Source organism: Melanostigma gelatinosum, assembly GCF_949748355.1.
Source record: "Melanostigma gelatinosum genome assembly, chromosome: 11".
NCBI classification, from domain to species: Eukaryota; Metazoa; Chordata; class Actinopteri; order Perciformes; family Zoarcidae; genus Melanostigma; species Melanostigma gelatinosum.
Window position 1 is genome coordinate 22200215 of NC_136644.1, and position 24192 is coordinate 22224406.

The 24192-nt window shown below is 43.6% G+C and overlaps 1 protein-coding gene across 1 annotated transcript in view; it reads left to right on the forward strand.

The window, feature by feature from the left end:
- The window catches only part of LOC306784047 (protein sidekick-1-like), a gene marked incomplete at its 5' end in the record, with an annotated part of 201815 nt that overhangs the window by 127694 nt on the left and 49929 nt on the right, over positions 1 to 24192 (forward strand). The window contains 10 exons of the mRNA XM_079277863.1: positions 1720 to 1914; positions 2813 to 2929; positions 3074 to 3241; positions 3970 to 4072; positions 4215 to 4388; positions 8208 to 8344; positions 9718 to 9865; positions 16252 to 16392; positions 18259 to 18440; positions 22026 to 22141. Coding sequence (XP_079133989.1) covers positions 1720 to 1914; positions 2813 to 2929; positions 3074 to 3241; positions 3970 to 4072; positions 4215 to 4388; positions 8208 to 8344; positions 9718 to 9865; positions 16252 to 16392; positions 18259 to 18440; positions 22026 to 22141 — 1481 coding nt within the window. The remainder of the gene's footprint in view (positions 1 to 1719; positions 1915 to 2812; positions 2930 to 3073; positions 3242 to 3969; positions 4073 to 4214; positions 4389 to 8207; positions 8345 to 9717; positions 9866 to 16251; positions 16393 to 18258; positions 18441 to 22025; positions 22142 to 24192) is intronic.

Below are 24192 nucleotides of genomic sequence, written 5' to 3' on the forward strand. Positions count from 1 at the left end.
AGTTAAGAGAAAAAAGAAATAAACACAAATAAATGAAATAAAATTAAGTAAATAAAGTAAATAAATAATTCCCTCCACCCAAAAAAAAAAAAAAAAGTTGGTGCATAAAATGACACAGCACAAAGCAGAATGCAATGACAGTGTACATTGTAAATCGGAGCTCTAAATAATTACAGTCCTGTGGTACTGTTAGTGTTATACCCATGTACTCCAAATAAGGCTGCCAGATTTTCAAAAATAAATTATATCTTTTTCTGAGACTATATGTCATTTTTTCAAGAGGAATACAACTGTTCATTTCCACAGACCATCTGTCGATGAGAGTGGGGGAATCAGACTTCCACGTCATCGCGATACTTTTCCTGGCCACACATAAAGCAATTTCTGCAAGTTTAATTTGGGGCTTCGTTGAGGAAGGGATCTCTTAAAGACCAGTATGGAGAGGAGTAATGATTACAATGAATGACTCTCTCAATGTACATGTGAAGATGTGAGTCTTGTTTTAAAGTTACTCTCAGGTCTAAAGACGCTTAAAACGCACGAGCTGAAAGCTGAAACCAAGCCTAAACTGGATGGTACTGCCTGTGGTCGTGTTACCGGAGGGGCATGACGCCTGCAGTTACAGAGGGAAGCACGACACAATGGTTTCATTCAATGACTCAATGATCCGACAAGCACTTTGAAGCATACCGAGGCTCTAACGCTGCAAGTAGATGGGTCATGCACTGAACTGATTCCTTACATGAAAACGTCAAACATGCACGCTGTATGTTAGTCAGTTTGTGATTTAACACTTCAGACTGTGTGTTTGTCTTAAGTACCTACTGCCCCAGGGTGTATCGAGGTCAACATTATGCTGATGTTTGGTCTCAGTCAATGTGTGTGTGCAGTATAGTTCGTAGGCCAGCCTAACATCTGCACCATTGTTCATGAGTCTTGTTTTTAAAACATTTTTGTGAGCAGAGGTGGACATGGCTCTAAAAACTGCAACATTCTCTCTCTCTCTCTCTCTCTCTCTCTCTCTCTCATACACACACACACACACACATGCTGAGCGAGTGTGTTCCTCCTCAGTAATCTGATACAGTGGCAGGGTAATTAAATAGCCGAGGCCTGAGGGTACGGAGAGAGGGATGGAGGCTGGGAGGAGGTACGAGGGAAGGAGGAGAAGACACATGGAGTGCAGAGTGACAGAGTGAGCGAGACAAGGCGGGCGAGAAAAATGCTTCACGCATGTCTGTGAGAGCTTGACACCAACAGATTGAGGGAAATCATCTCTCCTTACCTTAAACGCACGCACACACGCACGCACACACACACACACACACAGGTGTGCAGGGTTGAAATAGAATAATTGCATGAGCTCCCTTCCAGTTATATTTGGCATGTCCGTCAGACGGGTGGCAGCCGATACTAGCGATATTCTATGTGCTGCTTTTGCCCACATCTTTCATTTACAATATTTTTTGGCCCCTCCTGCCACCCTTAGCCTACCATCCTCACTCTCCAATCAATATATTATTGGCAGTCATTATGCCCACATGCATATTTATAGGGAGACAGTGGATAACAGAGAAGAAATATTGGTGTGTGGCTGTTTTAATGGGAGTTGGATGAGTTTGCTCAGCAGTGAGGTCAGCTGGCTTGTTAAGTGAATTGATTTTTTACTTTTTTTCCCTCTTGTGTGTATGTTTTTGTTGTGTACATGCACTCGTGTAGGTGTGCCCCAGCCCAGAATAGAGTGGTACAAGGACACGGTGCCTCTGTCCAAACTGGCCAACCCTCGCTACAAGGTCAGCGCGGCGAGCGGGCTGACGGTGCGCAGGGTGCAGCCGGGAGACGGAGGAATATTCCAGTGCTTCGCTCGCAACGCTGCCGGAGAAACTCAGGCGCACACACAGCTCCTTGTATCGAGTGAGTTCGTCTGACGCGCTACACAATAAAACACACACGCTTCCACTTGTATGAAGACAACTTTCGTTGGCTCCTTCAGCCTTGATGACACCTTTCCTTTAACTTTCTTTCTACCTGCTATACTTTATCTTCTCTTTACTTGTCTGTGTCGCTGTCATTCTTTTGCTGGACTGCAACTTTAGATGTTTTTCATCATCGATTCATCGTGTCCAGGTAATCTGTAAATTGCTTAGTCCCTTAAATGTCTGGAAAATAGTCGAGAACAAAATTCTTGCTTGATAGTTATTTAAGATGCCGTGGATTGAGTCAGCTTTTTGTTTCGGCTGTATTGTTCTGCGGGTCCTACTCTATCCTTACCGTACATGGAGACAGCCGTCATTAACTTCAATTTAAAAAGCAAAAGCCTCGTGTGCTGCTTTGCCTTTCAAAGTGAGTTTGAGTTGTGCTCGGGCTGGAAAACAGAGCTACGTTTTTCTTCTGTTGTTTTGGCTGTATGACAAGCCAACCATAGAGCATGTTTCTTTAAATTAAAGTGATAGTCAGTCAAACACGCTGTGTTGACTTGATAGTTTGCGGTGCGTCTCAGCTGTGAACGTCTGCTGTTGTGTTGTTATATTTGTCTCAGCAGAGTTACGCTCTGTTCAGTGAGCGCTTTAATTCAAAGTCCCCACGGAGCCTCCACACCACCACCTTCCACAATTATGCACATCCACGTAGTACAAGGTAATGAATAAAGCCTCCACTGATCAAAGAGGAGGAGTTTGTGTTTAGATCAACACTGCCATTCTTTCTTTTTCCCATTCTTCCGTTTTCTCTTTGCCATTAAGCTCCACTCCCGCTCTGCTCTTTTTCCACCGATCTCCTCTCGGCCCTCTCACACTCTCTCCCTGTGTTTCAGGTGTGTACCCCACATTTACATTCCCTCCGTCCGACCAAACAGTAACTGACGGGACCGCAGCCTTGTTTATGTGCCAGACCAACGGTGCTCCAAAACCTGCCATCACCTGGAGGAAAGGTATCAGAACACACACTCTGCATCAGACGCTGAGCACGCTGACACGCTAACACGCTAACACCATGTGTTTGTAATTGCAAACGTGCTTCGTGGCTAAATGACTTTCATTCACCTGGAGGCTGTTTTATTCATTTCTCTCCGTAGGATCGCAGGTCTTAGCGAGCGGCTCTGTCCAGGTTCCCAGGTTCACACTGTTGCAGTCCGGTGGTTTGCAGATTCAGCCAGCCAGCTTCCAGGATTCAGGAGAATACACATGCATCGCCTCCAACAAAGAGGGGACCATCAACGGCAGCTCTACGCTCACCGTCTGGAGTAAGACACGCACGCTCTTTACACACAAACAGAAATACATTGAACTGCTCAATATACATTTGCTAAACAGACTAAAACAGACATTGGAAGGCTAATTTATCGGTAGCTGTCAAATCACGTTTCGCCCCGGCTGGTGAACAGCAGTGTGATTGGTTATCGATGCAGTGGGCTGGTGTAATGGTGAAGTAATTATCTGATTGACCGGGTTAGAAGATGATTGATTAGCTGCTAAAGTTATTGATTGGCTGATTTATATGTATATATATATATATATATATATATATATATAGTTTGACAGCTTGACGGTGAGCTTCACCGTTGTATTAGACCATCACAGACCTCTGTTGAGCACTGTGATGTATAAGAACTTCACCCATCTTTTGGAGGCCCGGTCACATCCCAAATATACCTAAATAACCGAGTTACTGACATAATAGATGCTCTCTACCATGCACCCATTTTTCACTTTTCTCTTTCAGTTATAACACTTTTGAAACTCCTGAGTCCAACAAAGCACAAATAACATGATAGACTTTGCAGTTTTCCACAGTTTAAGTGTGGGCTTCTGTATGTGTTTGTCAGTGAGAGAAGAACCCTGCTTGTGTGCTGTTTAGCTTAAATAGTTTGGATCAGTATTCTGGAGCAGCATACATTTAAATGTGTTACATTATATATATATATATATATATATATATATATATATGTATGTATTGTTTTGTTTTTTGCAGCCCGTACAGTCATTTCTGTGCCTCCAGCTGACCAGCGTGTTATCAAGGGAACCACTGCTGTTCTGGACTGTAATGCAACACATGACCCCAGAGTCAATATCAGGTACCTGCTTGTCTGTTGGTGTGTTGACATGCGTATTTACCCTCAGAGTGCCTGCGTCTCGTCTCTGTTTTCCATGGATTTCTGTGTCTGTAAATAAAATCAGTCTACAGTACATGTCCGTGTATTCCTTCCCCTGTTGCAGCTTCAAGTGGGATCGAGGTGGTGTGCTGGTCCGTCCCACCAATGGGGGCCGGGTGTCCATACGCCAGGGCTCTCTCACTATTGGCCAGACGTGGTCAGGTGACATTGGGGATTACACCTGTACCGTGACATCACAGGCTGGCAACAATTCTCACTCTGCACGCCTCGAAGTCATGTGAGTACAAAGAGACATGCAAAGCTGTTTTGACCAGGTCACCCTCAGTTCTCATTGTGTTACCTTTCGGACCGAAGCACACTGCAGAATTTGTTCTGCTGTACATAGCGTATACATTTCATGTTACGGATCATTGTAGAATACAGAACCGGCATTGGTGCAACAAAGCGTGGATTGTTTTCTTCTTCCGTGATCAGGCCGAATAATCACCGACATTTTGCGCTGCAATCCAGTGGGAAAACAAACGGGCAATCCACAGCTAGCTGTCTTGTAGATATGATGGACAGGGAGGATGCCTCTGAATTGAGCGTTGCAGAAAAAAATAAACTGACCATGCAGAACATAATCCAGGAGAAACGGCACATAGATAATTCAGTGCGCTGACAAACACAAAGAAGGCATTAGTGTCATCTTATTTCAGCGGTTGTGTAATGAAATAATTGTTCCCAACATGTTCTCTCAGGGGTCAGACCCCCTCTAAACCAAATATTGTGTACATCACTAAAACTGTAAGCAGTGAGAATGTGGCTTGTCAGTGTGAGTTATTGTTAGACAGTAGTAATAGTGGTGTAAGGTCATATCTGCTATCAGGTACCCTGCACAGCGTTACCCGCGTTAGTCTTAGTCCAGTGTAACACTAGTGTGTGTGTGCCTGCTTGCTCTCCTGTGCTCATGTGGACACATTCCACACATGTCACGTTGTGCGTTCGGTATGAGCAGACATTCCTGACGCTCAGATTAAAGCATGCGTACATATTTTAAGTGCATCCCACGTTCCGACCCACGCAGCCTCATTACAGCCGCTGTGAGCGAACGCTATCAGGTTCCTGGCTTTATATATTAATAGGTACTTGCATCATATATTTATAAAAGGCACTTGTGATATATTAGTACAATTGTGGGGTAGGAGAGCGATGGAACATGAGTCCGCATCCTTCTGAATTATACAGCGCGACAGGTCACACGTGTCAAACCCAGAGGGAGGAAGCGGCTCTCTGTGTATGGTGGTGCAAAAACATATGGGGAACGAAGGGATTTCTGTGTGTGTGTGTGTGTGTGGATGTGTGTGTGTGTGTGTGTGTGTGTGTGTGTGTGTGTGTGTGTGTGTATGTGCGCGTCGGCGCGTGCCTCCACATGTGTGACTGACATTCTCGTTAGCTCACTCTCAATGGGTCATGGAGGTTAACAGACGCTGGCGGCTGAGGAGACAGACTAATTACCTGCAGGTTATTGGTTCAACTCCCGCAAGACCCATCGATGTGTTTGTGAGTGTGTGTCTGTGTGTGTGTGTGGGCTGTGTGAAGGTAGTTGCTCTAACATTCTCTAAGCTCAACCATTAATTAATATGATCACGTCAACTCAGAAAAGGAAACATCATTCTCATTCTCCCCCTCCGCTTCTTCACCACCGGCCTTGCTCCTTCTTGGTGGAGTGCGAGTCCGTTTGGACTTATTATATTTTTCCGAAGTTTCCGGTCAGTCGGTGACGGCTATTAGCCCTGACTTTATAGTCCTTACTTCACCTGCTTCTCTGTCTCAGCATATTTTTTTTTCTTCATTCAGCTTAGTCACTGTGAGAAAAAAAGGCTATGTTGACCCTGCCGTTCATCATGTTGGCAATATCGAGGTCAGCAAAAATGATGGAGGTCATTAATATGGTACGATAATTCGATAACGTAATTATCGCGACAGGCCTTCTTCATATACCTCTCTTCCTCTCACTCGCTCTTTCTGTTCCCCTCGTTTTCTGACTTCACACCCACTTGATACTAAAACATAAAATCGCAAACACAGCAAAAACTAAAACAGAAATTTTTTTTAAAACTTTGAATCATCTGATGAAATTCCGAGCTGGCATCTTAACAGTGTATACACACATCCATGATTGTTTAGAAATAATGAATGAGCTTATGAGTATGAGTGCAGGCACAAGGGAAGTGTGTCTTTCCGTGTGCTTTCAGTGTAAAGACGTTTGTTTTCTTCTTGTATGTGATCTGTTAATATCTTCACTCCTGTTGTCTCTGCTAGCACCTCTAGCTTTGCATTCCCTCTCCTCCTCCAAGCAAACCTTTTTTGAGCACTAAAATTGGTGTAATCAAATGTCTGGACACTCTTTATTGCTTTCATGAAGATATTTGTTTTGCTTTCTTTGTTATGAACGAGGCAGGGATGCACAAATATCCACGGGGGGTGGCCAAATGCCTGGAGAGTTCATTTTTAATAGATGTGATGAGATATATACGTATATATATATATTTGCTGTCGTGCAGAACACATACAAAATGAAATATCACAATACAAATATGCAGACCACAGACATATTTACAGGATTTCGCCCTCTGGAACTGAAGCCTGACTAGTCCTTTGATCCAACATGGGTGTCAGATCTAACAGTATTCCACGACACACATCTATCAGATAAACAGGAAATAAATATCTGTGGAATGAAAAGTCTTGGCACTTTGTCACTGACTACCCAATGAACCACAAATGCATACATGTGTGATTACATATTCAGTTGGGGTGTAACGGTACGCGTATTCGTATTGAACCGTTCGATACGAGGCTCACGGTTCGGTACGCATGATGAACCGAATACGTTTGAATAAAAAAAAAAAATATATATATATATATATATATTTTATATATATATATATTTTTTTTAAACCTTTATTTAACCAGGTAGTCCCATTGAGATTAAACATATCTTTTGCAAGATGTAAGTAACAATACAAGATGTAAGCAAGATGTAAGTAACAATACTACATAACATTAAGGAGCAGTTTTTGTTTTTTATGCTTATGTGTTGCTAAGAAGACACCCCAGAAGATGGGTCACTCAGGTATAGTTCCATCATTGTTCAAAGTCAAAGAATAACTTGATGATGTTAGTTGTAATGAATAAATATATTTTAAAATCAAGTACATTTCTCTGGCATTTATAGTTTTCTACTGTACCGTAACGTACCGAACCGTGGCTCCACTGTATCGTACCCAACCGTGGATTTTGTGAACCGTTACACCCCTAATATTCAGACACACTCTTTTGTCTCGGGAAATATTCTTATTGCCTTGTTGCCAAAAGTGAAATAAGAAGATTGATGTTAAATGTCCAGACATAAGAGTGTAGCTGTACCACCAGCAGCCAGTTAGCTGATCTCAGCTGAACGAATGGAAACAGCTTTCCTGGCGTATGAAATCTGCCTACCAGCACCTTTAAAGCTTATAATTTAACTCTGCATGTATTTTATTTGTTTAATCCATAAAACAAATGTGAAAATGTCAAATTGTGATTTTACGTGGGTTATGTGCCAAGACCAAAAAGGTGTTTTGTACCAGGTTGTAACATGTTTATTTCTGCTGTAAAATTAGACATTTTTTGCATGGAGATCAACAGGGGTTGCCATTTGAGGAAATGCAGTTTTTTGCTGTTTTAATGATGATGCTTAAACTGTGCAATTAATTTGTGCTAATTCATTGAGCGGGGGTCAATTAGAACCTCTAACGGTCATGTATGTTGTTATGGGAGTCACAGGCAAACTACATATTCAGTTATCTCTGTGTGAGGATGTCTTGCAAGAAGTATTCCAGCAGATAAAATAACCCTGTAAAACCACAGCTTGTCAGTGAGTGTAAGACGTGCCGGTAAATGAATGTCGTTACCTTCAGAGAGAGCCAGGCCAGCCGTCTCCACTCTGTATGCTAAGCTAAGCTAACCGGCTGCTGTCAAACTATTCCTCTTTCTGATCAAATGGTCAAACTAATTCTGTCAATCTTCTGGTGTTTGTGGTCCTTTCTTGTTGTTTTTTTCCTGTGTTCAGTGAGCTGCCTCACTCTCCTCGCTCCCTGGCGGCCCGCCTCAATGACTCTGACTCCCGCTCCGTCCACCTGTCCTGGCTACGGCCCTTTGATGGGAACTCCCCACTCCTGCACTACCTGCTGGAGCTCTCTGAGAACAGTACGTGTGTGTGTGTGTGTGTGTGAGTGTGTGTGTGTGTGTGAGTGTGTGTGTGAGAGAGTCCAGGCATATTTTATCGTCCCTGAGCGACAAACAGCTGTTCACTTGCTGTCTAACAGGCAGAGACACACACTCATTTACAAGAGGCAGACATATGGAGAATGGTGTTGCTGAGTTAATGTACATCCAGGTTCCCTATAAATAAGCTCTTATTTTCCTCTCACCCTCTCTCTCACCCTCTCTCTACCACAGATGTTTTAACAGCAGGCTGGTGCTGTGTCACCTGTCAAACGGGAAATAGAGGGAGAGAGGGATTGAGTAATAGAATGACAGGAGAAACAGATTGGAGAGTCGCTGTTACTCCTGCTGTAAGCTAATCGGATGGATTGGTGAAAGTTAAATGCAGAGCCGAGCACGTGACTGTGGGATCAGGACGGCTCGACAAATGTCAAAATGTTTATGTGGCTTGACGTTTTCAGTAGTCTTAATTCTGATAACTTTTCCGGAGACAGCAGGAATATGACTTCAGGCTTCCTGCTGTCACCATTTCAGCAGCTGCTGTGCAGCGTCTACAAGAACGCTCCAAAGTAATGATGGTCTGGTCGATTTCAGTAAAGACTGAATCCAGATAGTGAGGAACGGACCAGAGTTTTGTGCACACTGATTACCCGCTGTGTGTGTGTGTGTGTGTGTGTGTGTGTTCTTAACTTAGGCTTCCTTTGACGACACATTTCAGACTGAAGACAAAGTTAGTTGGGGACAAAAGCTGTGTCCCTATTAGGGTTAGGTTAAGGGTTAAGGCTAAGCAAGTAGTGGCTATGGTTATATAAGTCTCCAGGAAATGAATGTAAGTCAATGTAATGTTCCCGAAAGTGAACTTAGTAAATATTGTGCGTGTGTGTGTGTGTGTGTGTGTTATTATATGTTTTGGGTTGTATTTTAGAGGGAATAAATCATCATGAATGTATTTTGATGTCGGACAATGGCTCTAATACACTCACTGAGCCGGCGCACACACTGTCTTACTCTCTTCCACATCCAAGCATGTGGTGCGATGATAACAGCGCATCTGTCTTCAGGAGAAAGACGAGTGAGATAACCTGGCAACACACCAGCAACAATATACAGAAGCATCTGTGTCTCTTTATGAATCTTCCCTCCAAACTCACTCTTGTTGCATCCTTAAATGCCTCTTTTTATTTGTAATTCTCTCCCAGCTCTCTCCTTTTCTTTCTACCGTTCCCCCCTTGCTTCTTTCATCCAGTCCTCCCTTCTTTCCCCTTTGATTAATGGGTCCTGAGTGTCCCCGTGCCTCTGTTTGTCCTGCCACAGCCAGATATTATCAGCCTCTAATCTCCGTGTCCTCTGTCTAGACTCACCGTGGAAGGTCTACCTATCCGAGGTCGATCCAGTGGTGACCGAGGTATCGGTGGGCGGGCTCACACCTGCCAGGACCTATCAGTTCAGGCTTTGTGCAGTCAATCAAGTGGGCAGGGGTCAGTACAGCTCGGAGACGCAGAGGTAAGAGACACATTCAGTCATTCACACACATACACATGGGGACACACACTAACCACGACCAGCTTTAAATGCATATTTCACAAACCATCTGGTGAAGCCACGCTACTATTTCACTGATGTTTTCTAAAGAGCATGAAAATCATTTGTTTTGTTCAGGTAGAACACGCTGTGATGTGTGAGAAACAGTTTTTTTAGCCTGTTCCACCTCTGTGTAATAGACTCGGTCACACTGCCTTACACAAACTGGGAATGAATAAACTGGAACCTGGAATCAAAAGGCATCGTGTTTACACACACACACACACACACTTGTGTATCTAGGTGTGTGTGTGTGTGTGTGTGTATTTTACCATTAGCATGGATAGGGACATGGGATTCAGAGTGTGGAGAAACAATGATGATTCTAACAAGGTGGGGACTAACAAAGCGTCCCTTTTTGTTTAGAATCCATTTTCTTTGGAATGAGCAATTTAAATTCATCAAACCAAATCAATGCTGTGGAGGTCTACGTGACGTGTGTGTGTGTGTGGGTATTTCCCTGCCAGTCTCCTTCCACTAAAATTTTGAAATGAACTGTCTGCGTGTGTAAAAGAGTGCGACTTGGATTTGGAGTTCATCGATTGCCGTGCAGATGTTTTATGTTTGTGTGCGTGCGTGTGTTTATGTTTGTCCCACGAGGAAACACTAATGGGGGTGATTATGATCACTTGGCACTGATGGAAGTGGGACGAGTGAAAGAGGGTTGGAGGAGGCGTGGCAGGCCTCCTAACAATTTTTGCCCCGGAATACACACATACAGCAAATCTCTGACACTCGCACCCAGAACACAACAGATGTGGCTATATATTATCGAGTAAATAGTTCCGTAAACGGTTTTGTTTGGCTGAAGAGAGTGACCACGGGCAGGAGCCAGTTTGTGCTTCTGCCAAATAGACTCTCAATAACAACAGCAGCTGTGAACGCTGCCGCCACACATCCACACACCTCAGATTACAGTCTCCTTTCAGTTTTCCTCTATTCTCCCCTATTTTTGGTCCTCCTGAATCTTCCTCTCTTCTCCTTTAATTGAAACCGTTCTCACTTATCCTCTTCAGCTTATTGTCTGTCATTATCCGTCTCCTTCCTGTGCCTGTCTTCTTCTCCTGCGTGCACCACCGCACTGTTTGTGTCCTCCGCAGTCCAAAGTTGGTCGTTAGAGGCGCTGGAGAATAGGTTGCATTGATCCTAAATGAAAGACTGGCAGGCAGACAAGTCATCACTCGCGAGTGTATCACAGCAGATGGAGGCGTCTCAGTGTTTGTCTCATACGTCTCACAACCACGCGCACTTTGCCTTTTCATCTGCTGGCCGCTTGCCTGGATCAGACGGGCACAGTGAGCAGTCGCAGGATGCCAAGGCGCGTGCTGCACTTGACACACCGGGAGAGTGAGGCAGAGGGAAATGTCCTGCAGAAGCTCTGAGCTCCAAATGAGAAGGATGACAAATTGCAGCAATGTGGAACGAGAAGCTTCTAATGTTGATGACAAAAAGCCGTTATTAAAGTTTGAACTTCCAGCTGCTTCTGCACTCTACCATTTTGTTCTTGTCCTGGATAGGATCTTTATCCTTAGCATTCATTGAAACAGCTTTTCTCTTTGCTCCCCGCTATTATCCTGCCTCGCCTCCTCTTACTCAAGAGAGTTCACAGGGACGCTGGGAGATGGACATCCACTAAGGGTGTTTGAATGATTGTGAGCCAAGCTTAAAGACATTACCTCTTAATGCAGAAACACTCTGCGAGAATCCAATTACACCATCTGGAGTGTCACACACACGGACAGTTGTTTATGCATGACCTACACTCACACCATTACCTTCTTTAAAGAGGAAGCATTATCAGAGGACAGACAGATTATGCCTTGAACTCCGGGCATCAGCAGAAGTTTAAAGCATCTGTCTCAATTCTCTCTGCTCTCATTTTTCATTCTAGCTGTTCGCTCAGAATCGGAACACATCAGCCGTTAACACCAGGCGTGTGTTAAAATACTCTCTCTCGCGCTTTTTCACACACGCACACTCTAATAGACGCAAAAAAAAAAAAAATGCTGCAGCAGCTTTGTGAGATTTAAAGATTTACAGGAGATTTGTCCTGGGCTTTCCAGCATGTCAATCTTGAATAATGTATCTGTGTTTAACTGTGGCCGCACCTATGCCGAAGGTGTCTGTAGCATAGTGAGTGATTTATTTGGAGAGGAAGCATCAAGACGACTGCAGCGAGAAGGCTTGCACTGACTAAAGCTCCGCCAGATCTTGTTTGTCCAGCAAAATGGCCGCGATTAAAGGCATTTCTTCAACTTGCTCTTTTTTTTCTCTGTCAACACACAGATAATGTAGAAGGAAAAACAATATTGGCTTCGTCAGTTCTTGCTGTGTCCCCCCGTATGCTGCGTAGCCCCTTAGTCAACACTTTTGAAGAGGAGGTAATAAGCTACAGCTTACTCCTACATGTAACTGGGCAGATTTGTATGTGTTTATTTAATTCTACATTTACTCATCCAGGAGGCTCCCATTGAGATTTAAAGTCAGCAGCATTAAAGTTTTACACCTAAAGACTTAAAAAACAAAACACCTAAAAGTTGCAGACTGAAAACGAGCAGTGAATCGCATCAACCAATGAATTAGCAGCGTGGTTTAGTAACAGGACGAGTACATTCAGCGTTCAAACAGTCCGTAATGCTGTTTTTATCATCTTCCATGCTTGTAAAATAATGTCGTTGAAAATGACTCACACCAAGATGAGGGTGCAAACACTAAAAGCATCAAAAAAACGGTGCGGCTGCGAGGAATGACGTGCAAAATGTGTCCGCATGACGAAGGCTGCAGCTGTTTTAGGCGCCGGTAGAGAACATAGATAAGGAGGTAGTTTGTGTAATTTGGCTTCATGAATAAAAATGTGCCAGTGTTCCATTGTACGGTTGTATAAGGAGGATAAACCAGCGTGCACATATAATCTGCATTGATGTCTGCGGAAGCCTGAATCAGAGACCAATCATAACGCAGCATGATTCACTGAAGCTAACATTTTCAAAGAGGATGAACTGACGAGCATGTACTGTATGAAATATCAACGTCACTCACTGCTGATGGAACCGTTGAATTCATTTACTTTTAGCAAAACTACATTTGCTTCTATAATAGAAACCGAACTTGACTCGGACTCTTTTTTTCATTGGACACTCGATATGAAAGCCCAGGTATTTATGAGTTATTCAGATCCCACAGATGCCAATTATGTAAGAGGAGATGAACATGAATATGAACGACAGACTAACATTGCGAGCTACGCTGGTAGTATCATGGCTAAAAGCAGATATGATAAATATTAAGTTGAGCTCATACTAAAAAAGAAACACTTTGAGACCCTTCGAGCTGTTTATTTCCAGCAACACAGAAGGTACTCGGCTACGACTGGCACGACATCCATCGATTACCCATTCTTCGTGAAAGCTCTAATCAGCCTTGAATCAGCCAGACGCTGGACTTCACGCTTAGATGCAGGGCGTCTGTGCCCCCCCCACACACACACGCACGCACTTTTAATTATACGTATACACAAACACAGCCAGGAGCAGGTAACGCTGTGATTATTATTTGCTTTGTTAGTGTTAAAGGCGTGACAATAAATCAAACATCAGGAGAGGAAGTACAGTAAATAGGAGCTAACGTGACAGCACATAACATTACAGTCAGCCAAGCAAAGTTCCATTGACCGACCAGGTAATATGACTACAAATCTATTTTATTTCATTTTATTTTTTTTATTTTTTTTTATTTTTTTTAAACTGAAGTGCCCAACACAGCAGCAACCGCAGCTGGTTTTGATCCATCCAACAATGCACAAAGTTTGTCTTTTTTTCCCCCGACAGTGTCATTAGTGAGTCAGCCTCCTCCATTTGTGCATATTTTAGCCTCCAGCAAAACATCACAACATTGAAAGCAGACAAGACTTACAGCATCCAACAAGAAGAAAATATGATGATCTATCTGGCTGGTTTCACCCAATCATGTCACATCTGGTTTCTCTCTCTCTTCCTTTTTATTCCTGTTGCTCTTCTGCTTCTTATTTCTCTCCATTTCCTACTCCTGCTGGCTGTAAGATTTACGATCCTGTTAGAATAGAGGCAGATTCAACATCCCGGTAACAACATTCAATTTCAGAGCCGTGGACTAAGTGAGAAAAGCCGGTGGGCATTAAACTGTGGCGAATGACACAGATAGAAACTTTTACTAATTCCCACGGCATAGGAACTCACAAACCACCACCACCAAACACACACACACACACACACAAACATGTAAATCTCCTCCTCTTTTCCTTAATAACAGGGGACAGAGAAAGTGTGTCACGCAGCGTTCACACAGAGTTACGGGCTGTGCTTGTTTGCTTGCAGTACATGTATGGCTGTTTGCACGGCTGAGTTTGCATGTGAAGTGATGAGAGGGCAGGTTGGGGATTGTATATTTACTCTCTGGTGTGAAGCTGATGTCCTCATACTGACCCCACTGCATGAAATATTTACCCGTAAACGGTTTGGAGGGAATTAAGGCAATTCACATGGAGTTTCTGCTGTTGAGTACAAACGTGTCAGCGTGCATTTGTGTGTGTTTTACTTGCAGTCAAACAGTGAATGGTCGCATCTGTTCGGTACTGTACGGGGGCGTGTGGGTGTCTGTGTCGCGTGACTTTGTGTGCATTAATGTGCATCATCAATTTCCGTCAAAAAGCAGTGGCATAGTTGAGGATTATATATATACCCTATATCCAGGCGGCTACACTAATGCCCATCTCATTCACACAAGGCCCATTAGCCTGTGTGTCTGTGTGTGTCTGTGTGTGTCTGTGTGTGTCTGTGTGCGTCTGTGTGTGTCTGTGTGTGTCTGTGTGCGTACTGTACATGTGTATGCCTGCAGCACCTGGTGCTGCCTGACGGTGCCTAACCTAATGGAAGTAAAGCACAGCTGTAAAACCACTGGCCTGTGCCATATATATCCCGCCTGCGCACGTCTCCAGCTAACTGCTTCCAGCACCCTTACTTTCACACCGAGATGTGCACGCACATTTACAGGCAGATTCGGGCGCACAAATACGGAGAGCCACACCGCGGCTAATGGCTCAATAGCTCACGGAGAATCATTCAGGGGGACATGGGGCACAGAGTGGAGGGGGGTGTAAATCTCCAGACATAATCCATGGAAGGGAAAAGACCATCGGATGTAGCATTCTGTCTTAAGCTGAGAGAAATTATTTTATGTCTGTGTGTGTGTGTGAGCACATATGGGTCTGATTACGTTTGCTGAGCTGCTTACAGTAAAGCCAGAGGCTGACCAGCTCCGCCTGTGTGCTTTACCAACCATGAGAGGGCTGGGAGCTTTAATCACGGGTGGGGCACGGAGGGGAGGGGAGAGCGGGGGTTACAAGCACAGAAGAGGAGGGAAGGTGATGAGGAACAGATAGAAGGATGAAATAATTGAGGCCAAAGGACTTGATGGATGAAAGGTGAAAGTTTGCAGATGGGAGAGAGAAAAAAAAATGAGAAAGGGATCAAAGTGTCGAATGGAAAGATGGGGGGAAAGATTTGGAGAGACAGAAGACAGTTGACCAGGGCAGAGAGAGCGAGGGATCATGCCGCCTCGCTAGGGGAGGAAAAAAACCAGCTTATGCTCATTCTCAACTCATAGTGATCAACTAACTGTGGCTGTGACAGCGTTGAGGTTGAAATAGAAACTGCCCAGACGAAGCTCGCTGGTGAATCAAACATGAGTAAGAAAACTTCAAGTTAAAAGGACTCAAATAAAACCGACTGTAAACAGTCATCTGCAATCCACAGACAGTAAATGCCTGCTTGTTGATCTAATCTGCCAGTGAAAGACACACAGTCGGGATTCAGCTTGTGCCGAGTTCATGAACGCTTTCACATTTGTTGTTTTTCAACACCCCAGCGCCGCTCGATCATTCCCTGGCGCACTGGAAGTGATGCGTTAATCGTTTTCCAGCGGCGGCGGGTTTGTTTGAAACAAATGAACAATATAGCCAGAGATGAGAAGCAAATGTGTTCGATGAAATTGCCAGATACACGTGTAGAGCGAGGGATGAGAGAGCGATGAGGCCAGAATTCAATAAGAATTCATCAGAGCTGCTTAAGCTGCGAGACGATTCTCCATAATAAGTTGCTGTCCTGTCCCATGTATCTCTCCGGTGATGATAATGTGTCTGACCTCCAGGCTAGAACAGATGAAGAAATTCCCTTTTGGCCTACTTGTCTACGATGCTGCTACTGTGCATACTGTACGCCTAATAGACATAATCAAAATCATGTCTCTCTTTCTTTCTTGTGTGTTTTTATTAGATTGATGCTGAGGGAGGAGGCGCCCAGCGCTCCTCCGAAGAACATTGTGGCCAGTGGGCGGACCAACCAGTCCATCATGGTCCAGTGGCAGCCCCCGCCAGAACCCCAGCTCAACGGAGTCCTCCGAGGATATGTTCTCAGGTATACGCACGCACAAAGAAACATGCACGCAAGTCTTCACTCTAAATCTTTGGGAGCTCTGCACAGCATAGATAGACTTTAAATACCAAACTGACTCCCAGTATCACATTTGAAATGATTCTCGGTTATAGAAACATTTGGTCAAGTGATTGATTCGTTAAATTGCAGAAAATAAACTCTCAACCATTTAATAATCAGTAATTCATCAAGAAAAATACCAAACATGTAACGGTAACAGCTTCTAAAAATGGGAGGATTTATTTTGGCTGTTTCACACCATTGAAAAATGTATTTCAATTTGGATTATTTGGATTGTTAGATGGACAAAACAAGCAATCTCACATGGTCACCTTGGAATCTGGAACATTGAGACAGGCCTTTTTCACTACTTTCACATATTTTATGGACTGAACATACGTGTTCAGTCTCTGATTACTCATCACTGCATACAAACTCACTGGAACTCACTTCTTAGTTGCAGCCCTTGGAGGAGAAAACCAATGAAAATGTATATACTGTATTCATTTGAATGTATATAATGTATTTCATATATATATATATATATATATATATATATATATATATATATATATATATATATATATATATATACAGAGACTGCTCTGGCTGCCCTTGGTCGACACTGTCCTTCACTTTGATGTCTACCTAAAGAGTGACACACTGGCTGTAATCAAACTGCCATCAGCACGGAATTTGCATATAATTGCAGTAGAAGTTCTCAGGTCTTTATCGTCGTTCAGTGTGTTATCTGCCGCCACTTCAGAAATCAGTGGAAAATAGAAACGCACGTTCACACATCGCCACTCTGTCATTTCAGCTTTATTGGACAGAGCTTCTACCTCCCCCTGCCCTCCCCTTTGGATTCTCCTTTTCGTGTCAGCTGGCACATCCATACTCTCCCACTTTTCACTCCCCCCTTGTCCCCCCCTCGTCCCCCCTCGTCCCCCAGTGTGAGTGTCAGGTGGAGAGAGAGAGAGGAGAAAGGGGTTATCTCCTCTCCACTACAGAGGTCCCCTGTCAGCCTCCGGCGCCCCCCCTCCTATGTTTATGTGTGTGTGTGTGTGCGCGCGCGTGCGTGTATAAAGTGTGCATGTGTGATAGAGCGCTGACTCAGCTGGTGAAACTTTGGAATATCCTGTTACACCCAATAGGCTCCGTATTAAAATGCTGACATGTGAATTATTTTACTCCATTCAACTCCATCAGATATGTACAATACCTAAGTGGTATTACACCTCCCTGTCTAGCTGGGTCATATGTCCTTTTAAGTGGACATTTATATCACATGTGGTAAAGCAAAGGCCTTGAAGGTGCACTATTCAGAGACGACTACCGGGCATTCAAGTTTTTTTTATATATTTTAGGGGTTCTGACGTGATTCAAGCGACTTTTCAACGATAGAAGATCCTTCAGAATAGTTTCTCTGCCTCCCAGATGGCCAGCATCTGTATTTAGGAATATACAATATGAACACTGGTGTGGCTTTATATTGTCATTTCGATTTTTACTGTGTAAAGTATTTTCCGGCTTGGGAAGACACATGTCCTACATGCTTGGCACACTTTTCGCGTGATGTGTTGGTCTTAAATACACGTATAAAATACACATATATACGAACATATATCAGAAGCAAGATTCTTGCGCATGGATTCTTAAAATGTGGGAAGGAGGAGCCAGGGATTGAACCATCAACCTTTAAGATTAATGTCCATTATTCTACCACAGACGTAATATACTGTATATGCATTTGTCTGTGATTTATACTCTTGTTTACTTTTCCCACTTGTTTAGCTACAAACCAATATATTTACGTGTGTGTGTGTGTGTGTGTGTGTGTGTGTGTAGGTACCGTCTGGCAGGGCTGCCGGGGGACTACCAGGAGAAGAACATCAGCAGCCCAGAGACCAACTACTGTCTGCTGAAAGATCTGATCATCTGGACACAATACCAGATCCAGGTGGCTGCCTTCACTGGAGCCGGCCTGGGCGTGTACAGCAGCCCCGTCACTGAGTACACTCTGCAGGGAGGTGAGTCCAAACACACACCGACACAACAATTTACATTTCTCCATCTTGGAGGGGAAAGCAAATGTACCAAGAAATGTTGAGACATTATGTCGATCGACAGTCCGTGCATACACACACACATTGCTGAACTTTGAGTATTCCAGCATACAAATATGAGCAGCGTAATCTTTCAGCGTACATTACTTTAATTAAGTGCCCAAAAGAAGCTCTTCCTTGCTCCTCGAGTCCTTAAATCCTGGACCAAAAAGACCTCCCATCACATGTTTTTTAATGTAAATCCACCTTTTGGAAACACAATAATGTGGTGTTACAGCGATTTGAGTCGGAAGACTAGAAAAGCACTGTATAAGTACAGTCCATTTATCATTTACAAGAGATGTCTGATTCATAGATTGTTGTCAATACACCGAACCTTGGTACTTCTTCCTATTTCACATGCAAGAATGCAAGAACCCCACATTTAGATTCGGTGGATGTACATATATGAATCGGGAGACCATTATTTTATGGACTCTGTGAGCTTGAGTAACAGGCATCAGCTGTAGATAGAAATAAAAGGATGTTGCTGGTAATTGATATGTGTTATTGAGATCTTCAAGTGATCATAGACCTTGAAGGCCATAAGTTTCACGCCGAAACAAACTTTTACAAAGACTGGCATGTGGCATTTCCCACACTTTTGGCACTTATAGGGAACTTTTGCTTTCCCTATATTTGCTTTTTAATGTGGATACATTTTGAAGCAATTGTGTGGAAGCACACATCTCTAAAAACGTCCACACTACAGTACACTACAGAGACACATGGTCTATAATGGTAGCGGGTGTTGTAATAGCGATACGGTAGAGCATCCCCAACGGTTTGTACCTGCTTAGTTTGTGATCCAGTGATTGACACCACAGTTACAGGCAGCGCTACCTCAGCAGGCTGGTCGTCTTCGCTCTCAGTGACGGGATGAGGAGCCACTTGATGCAGCTCAGACTTGTTAAAGTTGCCCCTGAGGCATCCCCCTCAAAGACATCTCAGCTTCAACCAACTAGGAGGAGACTCCAGGGCCGACGCAGGTCTTGCTGGAGGGATTACACCTCCATCTGGCCAAGGAGCACCGTGGGGTGCTGCAGGAGGAGCTGTAGGGAGTTTGAAGGGAAAGAGAGTCTGTACCGCTCTATGCATATGATGTGACACAATGATATCATGTGTTGATTGTACAGAGGAACACACTTTTAAGTCTGTCCAACATAAATCCATGCAGATGTAGGGAGAGACGGAGGAATGCAAGCAAAGACGAGAGGAAGTGGTCGTGGGGGTAAATCTTCTTCAAACCCGTGCTCCTCTCTTCCTGACGTTTATTCCAGCAGTATATTATTTTTATTAAAGATAAGCCTGCGCTTCATACACTCACACACACACGTGCACATAAAACTCGCAGTCATTATTACGAGAGTTCAGGACAGGTTTATAGACTCAGGAGAGGGAGTTAGGCTCATTAATTATTCTAATGTGCTTTAATGGGAGTGGCTGCAATGGATTGGACATGATCTCGCTCACTATCTCTGGGAGGATTGAAGTCGGTGTTCGACTCTGATAACACTGCTCTCCTCCCGCTCTCTCTCACACACAGGCATGCACGCATACTAAGATTCCCCCAGAGGACGGAGTTTAGTGTTTTATCTGTAGCTGTGAGCTGCGAGGGGTTAGAAGCCGATCCCCTGGAGTACAGGCGGCGTGGCGAGGGGGTTGGGGGCGGGGGGGAGCATCTTTAACATCAATTAATCTTCCATCTTGCTCTCTGTCTTCTCATTCGTGGAGTCTTTCTCTACTCGTTATTGCTCCGCATACTCACAGTGTGTCTCTGTGTCGTCTGGCCTCTTTGGCTCAGACGTGAGATGTAAAGGCCATTCCCATCATGCAACAGTGCATTATCACTCTGTGGCTCTCCAGCGTCAGCATATAAACCCCTTATAGTGTAATCACCGTAACACACATGCAGTATGTATTAAGCACACACATATTTGGCAGTCACGCTCCACTCTGCTCCTCCTGGCTTTAATGCTATCATGGACCCTCTTTCTCTGGCTGACCTGCTGGTGTGATAGAGTCCATATAATGCCTAAATATTCACATGTAGAGGCACATTTATACGCTGACATGAAGGGAAAAACAAGAAAAGTAAATATAAGAGACAGTGGACCAACTTTTGTGAACACTACATGTTCGGTCCTTGTTTCCCATATTTACCTCCCGCCAGCCTCTTTTTTTTTTTATCCTACTTTTCAAAGGGGAAATTGCTCTATTATACGAGTATATTCCACAGTCTTCTATGTCTCGTAGGACTCTGTCTGTCACTCTCTGGGCCAAGTTCATACACGCTTCAAACAGACTTATCGCTATTCTGCTATTTACTGTGTAAATTATGACTACTCTGCTTTAGCTGGACTGAAAATTCGTATTATTTCAATTTTTATTATTGAATCTTTGAGCTGGGATTCAAATTTAAACAAAGAAAAAAGCAGAGAGTCCTATTTTATTTCGGATTGTTAGAAAATAGATGTGTTGATTCTTTTTTTCCCTCTGTCCACCAAAGTATAAATAACAAAGTGTATATACCCGTCACGAGGAGAACTGTGCAGGCTGAGGCTCTAGAGGGAAAAGTTGGGAAAGATAACCCTGATGATGTCACCAGGGTTATTTGGGGTTAACCTACATTACATAGTGGATGTATGGGGTTTAAAAGAAGTGTGCATTCAGGAGGCATACATTTTCGTAAGTTGCATTTTGGGGAATGTAAGATCCAAGTTTGTTAAGCTTGACCCACAAAATAAAAACCAGGATATCTCGTCCTCCGTATCACCATCCTTTTTAAACATCTGCCTCTTGGGAGTCCTCCAGCTTAATGCGAGTACCTTTAGTAAGTTAAGCATTTATACAAATCCAGTGTCATTGTTCTTGTGTCTAATACATTATGATTTTTTGAGTCAATGAATCCTGGCGTTGCCGGCTATGCAGTTGCATCATGTGGGGAATAAAGGTTGACAGGGCTGCAGTAAAGGGAGAGTGATGTGTCTACAGGACTGAAGCAACAACTCCAGTGAGTCATCTAACTTTCTGTGGCCACTGTGTGTCCTCCTGAGGTCACTTACTGCAAGGCGTAATAGATTTAATTCATCATTTTGGCTGTCTTCACGAGCCGTCATTGGTCAGCCCCTGTCACTGGAGGGGCAGTGCCCGTATCTCACTTATCCCTCAACTGATACTATGCAAAATATGTCAATGCAAATAGATGAGATGAATTATATTGAGAAATTAGGTCATTTTGCAGCAGAGAATAGCAATGTAGGGTTGGCATTTAACTTGTGCAAGCCTAGCAGATATTTTAAATGAAAAAGTGAACTGAATATCAATGTGAAAAACGGTGCTGTTTGATGTATATTCAAAAGAACAACTTGTTGAAAAAGTCAAAGTGTAACCTTGAAAACTGTTTATTCCTGCAGCTTAGGGCTGTTGTCGTATATGTGTTTCCATCTAAACACACATCCTCTTCCCTGTGGTGAACCCATTACAGCTAAATGTTACGTGTGTGCTTAGTTCCCACAGCACCTCCGCAGGAAGTGGAAGTCTTCGCTATCAACTCGACTGCCATCCGCTTCACCTGGAACCCTCCGCCTCAGCAGTTTATTAATGGCATCAACCAGGGGTACAAGGTAAGCCTCCGCGTGGGTGTTAATGTTGTAGCACAAAGTTCAACACGGGGTACAAATGTATGTTCAGCCATTCTTGTAAAGTTCGATAAGATAAAAGAGCTTTGTCTTGATTTTTTCTTTTTTTTTGTATGTGCAGGATCTCTGCTGTGATGCATGAGAAAAACAGAATGTAATGTCTTTTTAAAGTAAAAAAAAAAAGAGTTCTCATCATCTTCTGTCATCCTATTTATACTTGCTCAGATACTAAAATTAAAATAATATTAAACATGCTTTGCTGCAGCCAATGCAATAGCCATTATGTTAATAATACTGTCTTGAGTGCAACACTCCATCTTATCCGGTTCCAAAAAACAGTCCGTAAAACAAATCTCTTCATCTATTCCCATCAATTCAGCAGTTTAAATTAAAATAGATGCTCTAAAATAAATCGTTTTCTCTCTGTGGGTGTGCGAGTAAGTTTTGTGAAAACCTCTGAACCTCTCATGGGACTTTCAGCTCAACGGTCATGGCCCAGAATGCACTGCCTTGCTCTTGTTTACCCATACGCTTAGCCCAGCCAAGTGAGGGATCAGCTCCAGGTAGAAATGAAAATGACTGATGGAGGAAAAAGAGAGGGAGGATGAAATGGGGAAAGAGGAGAGGAGGTGTTGAGAAAATAGGGAGCGAGAGGCCGGGGAGAGATAAGAGATAATAATAAAGAAGCAGGATAATGGGGAGCAGGGTTGAATACTGTGAGTGATCTATAACTAGTAGTTTTGGGATGTGATTTATTATTCACTTTATTGTGGCAACCAACCCCCAAGGAACTGATTAACATGACAAATAAAACACATCAGATTCTTGCTGTGCATCACTGTTTCTGTCCGTGTGTGTGTGTGAGAGAGAGAATGTGAATGCTGGTGTCTTTGTTGGTTGATAAATACTATATGGCTTTCCTTCTGTTTGATGTGGCTCTCTGATGCCGCCTCTGTAAAACAGGCTTTACCACTCTGTGGAGCCTCTCGGTGCTGCTGCTGCACATGTGGGTGTTCATCTTCACTTGTGTTGTTCTGGTTGGCGGACAGTAGATAATGATATTAATTAAAAGAAGATATGAAGCAAAGCCTCATCTCAACTCCCCCACAGATCACTGACCGTGTACGATACCCTTAATAATATAGCTCAAAACTGATTGCCGGAGGGGGAACCAAAGAGCCACTTGGGACAAGTCTTCCATTTATATGTCTTTGAAACTGTCTTCTTGCGTACTTCAGATTTTCTTTCGTGTGAAGCTTAAGTCAAGGTAACATTTCTCTCTATCCATCTATCAATCACAATGAGCATACTAACAAGCAAAGAGCAGAGCATTCATTTTGCAGATTGCACTTGAATGGTCATGGTTATATAAAAGGCATTGAGAGAACAAACGCAGAGCTCTTCATGACGACTGATACCTGAGGTCCCACACTTTGCAGCAGAAGGGCAAAACTGTGTCTGTACCACCGCGTTGTTCTGTCTACGCTCGAGTCTACTCAAGGACAGCGTTGTGTGTACTGCGTGCGTTCTTCAGCACACTTTGGGTCTCCATTGCAATGCACAAGTCACTATAGCAACAGCAGACCCAATCATCCCTGTCAAAGTGGACTCGCATCAGATGCTTGAGGGTTCCAGATCAGCACTCTTCTACTGCTCCCTAACTGTACTGTGCTGATAATGAAGTGGAATAGAAGACCTTATTTTACCGTGACGGACTGGGTGCAGTGTGTTGCCCTTTGGGCAGAGAGAGAGAGGCAGCCGCTCACCCGTCTCTGGGTACCACCAACCTTTTCCTCATAGGAGATCCCTGTGGTTTTGATTGGGTTGCCAAAATGAAACTCACCAAAGCAGAGATGGGGGGGTCGAAGAGGCACTCCGCTGTGTCATCAACAGTGACCCTTACCGGCCGGCCGCATAATAAATATAAATACACAAATATCTATGAACAGCGCCGATATGTCTGGGCAGCGCCCATAATCACTTTCTTGTTTACATTCGCTCCCTATTTAATAGACTATAACAGTTTACAGTGTAGT